Consider the following 11003-nt stretch of genomic DNA (forward strand, 5'->3'; position numbering starts at 1 on the left):
TAGTGGTCTTCACAGGTCCAAAAAGTTGGATACGTTCCCGAAATGGACCTGGGACTTTCCCACCCGGACCTGATATGCATAAATACATTTTTAAGATATAGAGACCCTTTCAGAACGGACCCAAAGACAACTAGACCCGTTCCGTTATAGAACTGATCGGCTGCAGACCCGGTCCAATACGATCCGAGTGAGGGAAGCAGCAGCGAAGTCATTTAAGGTACTTTATTAACCGGCGCTGATACAGCATGAGAGGAGGGAGAGCGGTGCAGCTCTAGCAGGCGGGGAGGGCCGTACTGTGAGCGAGTGACTTGGGGAGCAGGGAGGGAGGGAGAGAGGTGCAGCTCTAGCAGGCGGGGAGGGCCGTACTGTGAGCGAGTGACTTGGGGAGCAGGAGAGAGGAGAGAGGGTGCAGCTCTAGCAGGCGGGGAGGGCCGTACTGTGAGCGAGTGACTTGGGGAGCAGGAGAGGAGGGAGAGAGTGCAGCTCTAGCAGGCGGGGAGGGCGTACTGTGAGCGAGTGACTTGGGGAGCAGGAGGGAGGGAGAGAGGTGCAGTCTCTAGCAGGCGGGGGAGGGACGTACTGTGAGCGAGTGACTTGGGGAGCAGGGAGGGAGAGAGGTGCAGCTCTAGCAGGCGGGGGAGGGCCGTACTGTGAGCGAGTGACTTGGGGAGCAGGGAGGGAGGGAGAGATGAGACACCAAGTGGACTCAAACTATAGTAGATTAATAGCTGCCGTAGCCACGTTATTTATCATCAAATATGATTACGTAGTACTTGTCTTGACTGCATCAAACCGGGAGAAGCTAGTTAAGCTAGCTAACGTTAGCTAATTGAGGCTGCAGTGCTTTCTGATCCTACAGTTACAAATAACACCAACTCAATTCAGAATATCCATTCAGAATATTAAGTAGCATCCTGCCTGTTGGCTCTTGGTCGTTGTAGCCTGTCCTTGTCTTTTAACTTTTAATTCTGTCATTGTAATTCCATCTTCTATGGATTAGATATCTCCTAACCTTTGCCACACGGAGCAAGGTTCTATGACTGTTGCCTATTGCCTCTTTGATGACTTACGATTTGCCAACAACAAGCTACACGCTCCATTCTCGTGAAAAGCAAGAGCAGCAGCATAAATTATACAATTTCTCTCTCTTTCTCTAATGCAGCAGTCATGTTTCGATCTGTACGGGCCCGTCCGGACAAGTCAGTTATAATTACACATACCCGTGACAATCATATCAGACCCCACCCAGACCCGTGACATTATTTACAATTCTGGTTCAGGTCCAGATCGGGTATTCGGGTACAGGTGGATCCGTGAAGACCACTAGTGTGAATCATGTTTGGCGGTGTGGTTTCATATGATGGACGTTGATGAATATGATTGTGATGCTGATGTTGATTTAATATGATTGTGGTGATGATGCAGTAATGTACTCTTCTTATCTAAACCCCCAGGCTATTCTGGAGAAGTATCCTGTCGGAGGGCAGAGACCCCCTCTGGAAATACTACAGCCAGCTCCAGCTCAGACCACTCAACCATTAACACAGGTGTGTAAGTGTGTGGGGTGGCGTAGCGTCAAATAAATACAGCCTATGTAAAAGTGCCTTGCCAATCCACTCATGGAAGTGTAAGCTTGACTGAGTGTGTGATCTCTGCTCTGTGCCCTAACCTCGCTGTTCTTGCCCCTGTTTTGTACAGGAGTCCCTATCTCCGGAGCCCTGTGAGCAGCAGTCTAAGGAGGCAACCCAGGCCCCCATCCATCACCAATCCGCACCCCCCGCCACGAAACTCGACCTCACCCTCGTCTCAGAGCACATCGACGCCAATGACTTCCTGCCCAAGCCGGCCAACAGCCTACAGGTGGACCAGGCCCTACAGGAAATTGGGTCGGACCTCCCGGAGGCTCTTGCGCCTCATAAACCCGTAGACTATGACTTTAGCGCCCCCTACAGTCCCCTTGAGGGAGTGACGGCCCCAGCCCTGGCTAGACCTCGCTGGGGTCCTGAGTCCACTCTAGGTATGGGGTGTGTGGTGTCCGGGACTTTAGCTCTCCCGTCTCCGCTACCTGGAAGTACCTACGGCCATTCTTCAGACTCCACTATGGGCGTAGGGTGTGTGGTGTCAGGAGCTGAGGTCCTCCCCAGGCCCAGTCCTCACGGCCAGGCCTCCCAGTCTAGCATCCCCCTGGGTCAGTACTCCTCTGATGTGCCCCTGGCTCTCCACACAGCCAATGTCCACGGACACCCCTCCCAGACCACAGTGCAGCTGGCGGATGGAAGTGAGGCAAAGCAGATGGACAGCAGGCAGGAGAATACGGAAGACCCATCACCTCCAGGGGGCATCGTAAAAGAGGCTGAAGGGACTGTAGAGGCATCATGCCTGGTGGAGATGAAGCCAGCTGAGATAGAGAAACTAGATCGTGTTGGAGCAGAGGAACAGACGGCTGGTTCTCTCAGGGAGGCTTCTGCCTCCTCCACCCCAGAGCAGGGCCATGACAGTGGGTATCATCCAGGACAGGCCTCCCCTTCCCTCTCTGGACCCTCCAGTGTGTCCGAGCTCCCTACTGCCAACATTCAAGGCCATGCCTCAGATGCTCATATTAAAGTCGGAGACCATGTTTCAGATGTGGAAGCCCCTCTCCCTTCTCAAAACGTTCATGGTCACTCATCTGATGCTAACATAAAGGTAGGAGAGCTGTCTCTTATACACATCTAGATGTGTATAAGAGACAGCATAAAGGTAGGAGAGTTTGTTTCGGAGGTGTACGCTATGCGTGGACGCCACTGTATGCAAGGTCACGCATCTGACGCTCATATTAAAGTTGGAGACCATGTTTCAGATGTGGAAGCCCCTCTCCCTTCTCAAAACGTTCATGGTCACTCATCTGATGCTAACATAAAGGTAGGAGAGTTTGTTTCGGAAGTGACTGCTCCTCTTCCGACCCCCAATGTTCACGGTCACGCATCTGACGCTCATATTAAAGTTGGAGACCATGTTTCAGAAGTGGTCGCCTCCCTTTTCACCCAGAACATTCACGGTCATGCCTCGGACTCTCACATCAAGGTCGGGGAGCACATGTCAGAAGAGGTCGCCTCCATTCACACCCAAAACATCTACGGTCACTCATCCGACACTCACTTCAAGGCGGGTGAGTTTGTGTTGGACGCAGAGCCCTCCCGACCACGCTGGAGCAAGCATGGTCACGCCTCAGACTGCACACTTCAAGTAGGCTGTGTGATGTCAGGCACAGAACCAGTACTCTCCCCTTTACCTGGTAGCACCTACGGCCATTCCTCTGAGTCCACTCTAGGTATAGGGTGTGTTGTCTCTGGGGTTGAACCCCTTCATGCTCCTCTACCTGGAAGTGACTTTGGACACGCCTCAGACTCAACCCTGGGTGGAGGGTGTGTGGTGTCAGGAACAGTAACCCTTCCTTCTCCGATACCCGGAAGTGACTACGGCCATTCGTCAGATTCAGCGATGGGCGGAGGGTGCGTGATATCTGGGATTGAACCCGTTCGCGCTCCTCTTCCCGGCAGCAACTTCGGACAGTCCTCAGACTCCACACTGGGCACAGGGTGTGTGGTGTCGGGTGTAAACCCTCTGCCCTCCCCCATCCCTGGCAGTATCTACGGCCACAGCTCAGACTCTGCCCTGGGAGGGGGCTGTAAGGTGAAGGACACTGGTAATGAATACGACGCCAGGACCCTGGAGCAGCAGGAGCAGCAGCGGCTGGCCGAGGGCATCTCGTCCTGGGCAGCGGGCTTGGCTCTGTCCCCAGGCGAGAGCTCAGAGAGGGAGTACCTCCGCTCCCTGGCTGCTCAGTACCAGGTGGAGCAGTACGAGGACTGCTACGGTCTCATGAGTGAGTCACGTCAAACACACACAGGCCTGCACATACAAATACTGTATAAAGCAGTCGAGGGCACTTCACACACCCTGTGTTTGCATAGTGCACACATTCATGATAGTCCCAAGTCATTGCGTCACACGGTAGCAGGAATAGACTGCTCTAGTCGAAAATACCACCGTGGTACTCGGATCAGTTGCACAACACTAATGTAAAGCAGCTTTTTAAACTAAGATGTCCACATGATTCATGTATAATATACCATCCAACTGAAAACACAGCAATGACTGAAAGGTGCAATCAGGCAATGGTACATTAATATAACGAATGTTTGAATTAGAATCTCACTGTATGTTTCTGCGTGCTGTGTCCCCTCCACAGCGTTGGCTCCAGAGTGTCACCCCCTGCATCAGGTGACGCGGGGCCCCTGGGGCCTCCCGGTGGACCCGTCGCTCCGCAGGGCCACAGACACCACGGTGGTGCAGCTTAGTGGGATGGTCTCTCTGCCCGTCCTCATGAAGCACTCTGTCACCACCCCACTCATCACACAGTGAGTGTGTGTTGCCTTTTTAGGGAAGAAGGAGTTCACGTCTCTCTATTTGTGGGCCTATCACTGACTGTTTGGTGCTCCTGTTAACCCCCCCTTCTCTCTGTCTCTCAGTGTATCCTTGGTGAACAAGGCGGTGGTGGACTACTACTTCGTAGAGCTTGGAGTGGAGAGGCATTTTGAGGCCCTCAGGCACTTCTTGCTCATGGAGGACGGGGAGTTCGCCCAGTCTCTTAGTGACCTGATCTTTGAAAAGGTGAAATGGAGCTATGGGAGTAGTCTTACCTACAGTGCCTTCAGAAAGTATTCATACCCCTTGACCTACTCCACATTTTGTTACAGCCTGAATTAAAAATAATAATAAAAATAATAATTCTCACCCATCTACACACTACCCCATAATGACAAAGTGAAAACATGTTTTTAGAAATGTTTGCTAATTTATTTTAAATGAAATACAGAAATATCTCATTTACGTAAGTATTCACTCCCCTGAGTCAATACTTTGTAGAAGCAACTTTGGCATCGGTTACAGCTGTGAATCTTTCTGGGTAAGTCTCAAAGAGCTTTCAATACCTGAATTGTGCAACATTTGACCATTTATTCTTTTCAAAACTGTAACTCCGCCACTCAGGAACATTCACTGTCTTCTTGGTAAGCAACTACAGTGTAGATTTGGCCTTAGGTCATTGTCCTGCTGAAAGGTGAATTAATCTCCCAGTGTCTGGTGGAAAGCAGACTAAACCAGGTTTTCCTCTAGGTTTTTGCCTGTGCTTCGCTCCATTACGTTTCTTTTTATCCTGAAAAACTCACCAGTCATTAATGATTACAAGCATAATTAATAACATGATGCAGCCACCACCATACTTGGAAATATGAAGAGTGGTGCTCAGTGTTGTTGGATTTGCCTCAAACATAATGCTTTGTATTCCGGACATAAAGTTKATTTCTTTGCCAATTTTTTTGCAGTTTTACTTTAGTGCCTTATTTCAAACACTATGCATGTTTTGGACTATTTTCATTCTGTACAGGCTTCCTTCTTTTTGCTCTGTCATTTAGGTTAGTTTTGTGGACTAACTACAATGTTGTTGATTCATCCTCAGTTTTCGCCTATCACAGCCATTAAACTCTGTAACTGTTTTAAAGTTAACATTGGCCACATGGTGAAATCCCTGAGCGGTTTCCTTCCTCTCCAGCAACTGAGTTGGGAGAACGCCTYTATCTTTGTAGTGACTGAGTGTATTGATACACTAACTACACCATGCTCAAAGGGATATTCAATGTCTGCTTTTTACATTTTTACCCATCAATAGATTCCCATCTTTGCAAGGCATTGGAAAATATCCCTGTTTTTTTGTGGTTGAATCTGTATTTGAAATTCACTGCTTGACTGAGGGATCTGTATGTGTGGGGTACAGAGATGAGGTAGTCATTCAAAAATCATGTTCAACACTATTATTGCACACAGTGAGTCCACGCACAATATGTGACTTGTCAAGCACATTTTTACACCCAAACTTATTTCGGCTTGTCATAAAAGGGTTTACTCATTGGCTCGACATTTCAGCTTTTCAATTTTAATGAATTAAAAACATAATTCCTCTTTGACATTATGGGGTATTGTATGTAGGCAAGTGACAAACAACATCTCAATGTAATACATGTTTTGTTCAGGCTGTAACACCACAAAATGTAGAAAAAGTCCAGGGGTGTGAATACTTTCTGAAGGCACTGATTGGTGGGCGTTTCATGTACCTGTGTTTTTTTTCTCTTCTGTGTGTGTATTTGTGTTTTACCTAGGTGTGTATTTGCTGTGTGTTTTGTCTGTCTGGGGTGGGTCGTATGTCTCCATATGTAATCCCTGTGTTCTCCATCAGATGGGCAGTGGTCAGACTCCTGGAGAGCTGTTGACTCCTCTGGTCCTGAACTCCATCCTGAGTAAGGCTCTTCAGTACAGTCTTCATGGAGACAGTTCTCTGGCCCCTAACTTCACCTTCGCCCTGCGCTTCCTCCCGGAGACCTTCCATCCTCACGCCCCCGACGCACTCAACTGCCTGGAGCTACGGTACAAGGTCAGAGGAGAGGGAATGTACTTTTGTGTGCAGTAGATTGCTGAGCTCACTGAAATTGTGACGTAGTACTGTTCTTGGTATGGAAAATATCGGGGAACAGTTTGATCCTCTTGAATTCATTTGGAGAGCGGCTTTTCGAAGACTGTGAATAATGATTTTTCACAAAAGTCCCCCCCCCCCSCCCCGATTAATCTCCTGCATCCCCTTTTCTACCCTCCCTCTGTTACATCTGACCCTCATACTCTATCTTTCTCTCAGGTGGACTGGCCGTTGAACATCATAATCACAGACAGCTGTATGAACAAGTACAACCGTCTGTTCTCCTTCCTGCTGCAGCTCAAACACATGGTGTGGAGCCTCAGAGACGTCTGGTTTCACCTCAAGAGGACTGGTAAGGGCTCCATCTCTGTAAATGAAGGGGGAAAAAGCCCTGTAGAAAGGGAATTATGGAGGAGAAAAAAAGGCAATTATGCAAAGAAAGGGAATGAGGCATACCGCTGCTCTCTAGTGTTTTAATATAACTGCACCACATTCTTTTTAAAGCACTAAGGAGCAGCATATTTCATGTGTAGGCTTTTCTTTATTTTATAGCTCCAGTCATAATTATGCCACGACCCAAAAGTAACGTGTGTCTGTGTGTCCCCCCCAGCGCTGGTGAAAGGGGCGGGCCGCTCGGTGCAGTTCCGCCAGCTGCAGCTGTACAGACACGAGATGCAACACTTTGTGAAGGTGATCCAGGGATACATCGCTAACCAGATCCTGCAGGTGTCCTGGTTAGAGTTCACCACCAAGCTGGCCAGTGCCTCGGACCTGGACGCCATACACCGCATACACGCCGACTACCTCAACAGAGCTATCTTCAGGTTAGAGACATACACACACACACACACACACACACTACCTCAACAGAGATATCTTCAGGTTAGAAACATATACACACACTGACTACCTAAACACATTAATCATATTCTAGACTTTGAACTCAGCCTGCTCTCAACATGTTATCTTAAATTAAAAATAAATTCATATTGAGTTTTTTTTTATTTAACCTTTTATTTAACTAGGCAAGTCAGTTAAGAACAACTTCTTATTTACCATGACGGCCTACCCCCGGCCAAACCCGGACAACGCTGGGGAAATTGTGCGCTGCCCTATGGGATTCCCCATCACGGCCAGTTGTGATACAGCCTGGAATCGAACCAGGGTCTGTAGTGACACCTCTAGCACTGAGATGCAGTGCCTTAGACCGCTGCGCCATTCGGAAGCCTACATCTTTACTTAATTTAATTCTGTATCCGTTTTCTCTCCTCCCCTCCCAGGGGTCTGCTGACAGAGAAGGCAGCTCCAGTCATGAACATCATCCACAGTATCTTCAGCCTGATCCTGAAGTTCCGGGCCCAGCTGATCGCACAGCCCTGGGACAGCCAGCAGGGGGAGGCAGTGCACCCCAGCTTCATCGCCATGCAGCAGTCATACAACACTTTCAAATACTACTCCCACTTCCTCTTCAAAGGTAAGGACCGGGTCAAAGCCTCACTGACCTCTGGTGACCTTTCTAATGAGAGTTGAAGGTAGTTTCTATATGGAGAAAGTGATATGTTCAATTCCAAATCAACATCTGACAGTCCGTTTTCCTGAACACCTCTTGTTGCAGTGGTTAGTTGGTAACTGGGTAGAGTCAAATCAAATGTTATTGTTCACATACACATGTTTAGCAGATGTTATTGCAGGTGTAGAGAAATGCTTGTGTTCCTAGCTCCAACAGTGCAGTAATATCTAACAATACTCGACAATACACACAAATCTAAAGTAAAAGAATGGAGTTAAGAAATGTAGAAATGTTAGGACGAGCAATGTCGGAGTGGCATTGACTAAAATACAGTATATACATATGAAATGAGTAAAACAGTATTAAACATTAAAGTGACCAGTGATTCCATGTCTATGTACACAGGGCAGCAGCCTCTAAGGTGCAGGGATGAGTAACTGGGTGGTAGCCGGCTAGTGACAGTGACTAAGTTCAGGGCAGGGTACTGGGTGGAGGCCGGCTAGTGATGGCTATTTAACAGTCTGATGGCCTTGAGATAGAAGCTGTTTTTCAGTCTCTCGGTCCCAGCTTTGATGCATCTGTACTGACCTCGCCTTCTGGATGGTAGCGGGTGAACAGACCGTGGCTCGGATGGCGGAGGTCATTGATGATCTTCTTGGCCTTCCTGTGACACCGGGTGCTGTAGATGTCGTGAAGGGCAGGCAGTGTGCTCCCGGTGATGCGTTTGGCGGACCACACCACCCTCTGGAGAGCGGTGCAGTTGCCGTACCAGGCGGTGGACCAGCCCGACAGGATGCTCTCAATGGTGCATCTGTAAAAGTTTGAGGGTCTTACGGGCAAAGCTGAGTTTCTTCAGCATCCTGACGTTGAAGAGGTGGTGTTGCGCCTTCTTCACCCCACGGTCTGTGTGGGTGGACCATTTTAGATTGGTCAGTGACGTGTACGCCGAGGAACTTGAAGCATTTCACCTTCTCCACTGCGGTCCCGTCGTCGACGTGGATGGGGGGTGTGCTCCCCCTACTGCCTCCTGAAATCTACGATCAGCTCCTTTTTGTTTTGTTGCAACACTCCGCCAGGGTCATCACCACCTCTGTAGGAAGTCTCGTCATTGTTGGTAATCAAGCCTACTAGCTGTGTTGTCTGCAAACATGATGATTGAGTTGAGGCGTGCGTGGCCACGCAATCCTGGGTGAACAGGGAGTACGGGAGGGAGCTGAACATGCACCCTTGTGGGGACCCTGTGGTGAGGATCAGCGGAGTTTAGGTGTTGTTGCTTACTTTCACCACCTGGGGGCAGCCAGTCAGGAAGTCCAGGACCCAGTTGCAGAGGGRGGGGTTCAGACCCAGGGCTCTTAATGATGAGCTTGGAGGGTACTATGGTGTTAAAGGCTGCGRTAGAGTCAATGAACATTATTCTTACATAGGTATTCCTCTTGTCCAGATTGGTTAGGGCAGTGTGCATAGTGATYGTGATTGCATTGTCTGTGGATCTATTGGGGCYGTAAGCAAATTGAAGTGGATCTAGGGTTTCAGGTAAGGTGGAGGTGATATGATCCTTAACTAGCCTCTCAAAGCACTTCATGATGACAGAAGTGAGTGCTATGGGGCGATTAGTCATTTCAGTTACCTTTGCTTTCTTGGGTACAGCGACAATGGTGGACATCTTGACGTATGTGGGGACAGCAGACAGGGATAGGGAGATTGAATATGTCCGTAAACACTCCAGCCGGCTGGTCTGCGCATGCTCTGAGGACGCGGCTTAAACGTCTTACTCACGTCTGCCACGGAGAACGAGAGCCCGCAGTCCTCAGGAGTGGGCCGCGTCGGTGGCACTGTTATCCTCCAAGCGGGCGAAGGTGTTTAGCTTGTCTGGGAGCAAGACGTCAGTGTCCACGACGTGGCTGGGTTTCCCTTTGTAATCGTCTGGCGTCCCTGCCACATATGTCTCGTGTCTGAGCCGTTGAATTGCGACTCCACTTTGTCTCTGTACTGACGTTTTGCCTGTTTGACTGCCTTAGAGGGCATAACTGCACTGTTTTGTATTCAACCATATTCCCAGTCACCCTGCCGTGGTTAAATGCAGATGGTTCGCAACTTCATGTTTTTTGTCCCATTTTGTCTCTCTGAAAAGTGTCATGTCAGTTAGTCCTTTAACCAATCAGGCAAATGGCTAGAATCTCTCTCTGTGGTGTCTCCTCAGTGGTGACCAAGCTGGTGAACCGAGGATATCAGCCACACCTGGAGGACTTCCTGCTCCGCATCAACTTCAACAGCTACTACAAAGACTCCTGAACGTACGTGTGTAGAACACTGTGTGTGCCTGTGTTGTAGATCATCAGAGTAGGCCTCGTAGGTGTCTAAACTAATGATACGTTGAATATTGTGTACAAATCTCTCCCCCACACCCATTGCAGTTTGTGGTAATGTATATTTGTGGCATGAATAATATACCGTAGTTTCTTTTAATATGTGCGTTGTATTTACATTTTTAAAATGTACCTCGACGACCTGTTTGACAGCTTCAATGTGCCTGACCATACAGTATTATGCCTCCTGTCCACAATGGTGTCTGCTATCAAAGTCAGTGATGATAACCCCATTCCCCTAACAACGGTAGCCAAAGCTCAGGTGCCTRTCCTCTGCCCACCCCATTCCTAAGCCCTGTGTGTCAATTAAAGAAATGCTTCATTTTGTGATGTAAAAACATTTAAAAGGAGTAATAAAATGTCACTTATATTTATTAAAGATTGCATGTTAACATTTTTGGAAAACTATAGGTCAAACAATGAATGTAAAGTTATGTGGGGGGGAGCACTGTCATATACAACCAAAGGTATTTTACAAAAGAGAGCATTGATTGCACTTGCATTTTTCTTTTTACATTTTCCAGATAACTTGTATATATATATATACACTGCTCAAAGAAATAAAGGGAACACTTAAACAACACAATGTAACTCCAAGTCAATCACACTTCTGTGAAAT

The 11003-nt window shown here is 48.3% G+C and overlaps 1 protein-coding gene across 3 annotated transcripts in view; it reads left to right on the forward strand.

Annotated features, from left to right (window-relative positions):
* The window catches only part of tubgcp6 (tubulin gamma complex component 6), a 31604-nt gene extending 20736 nt beyond the window's left edge, over window positions 1-10868 (forward strand). For all 3 annotated transcript variants that reach the window (XM_023985174.2, XM_023985173.2, XM_023985175.1), the window contains exons 16-25: window positions 1455-1547; window positions 1699-2685; window positions 2740-3865; window positions 4232-4400; window positions 4512-4653; window positions 6275-6469; window positions 6728-6860; window positions 7119-7332; window positions 7789-7982; window positions 10219-10868. In XM_023985174.2, the coding sequence (XP_023840942.1) occupies window positions 1455-1547; window positions 1699-2685; window positions 2740-3865; window positions 4232-4400; window positions 4512-4653; window positions 6275-6469; window positions 6728-6860; window positions 7119-7332; window positions 7789-7982; window positions 10219-10310 (3345 nt within the window). In that variant the 3' untranslated portion in view covers window positions 10311-10868. The remainder of the gene's footprint in view (window positions 1-1454; window positions 1548-1698; window positions 2686-2739; window positions 3866-4231; window positions 4401-4511; window positions 4654-6274; window positions 6470-6727; window positions 6861-7118; window positions 7333-7788; window positions 7983-10218) is intronic.
* The last annotated feature ends 135 nt before the right edge of the window (window positions 10869-11003 follow it).

This window comes from Salvelinus sp. IW2-2015, linkage group LG4q.1:29, assembly GCF_002910315.2.
Source record: "Salvelinus sp. IW2-2015 linkage group LG4q.1:29, ASM291031v2, whole genome shotgun sequence".
NCBI lineage: Eukaryota > Metazoa > Chordata > Actinopteri > Salmoniformes > Salmonidae > Salvelinus > Salvelinus sp. IW2-2015.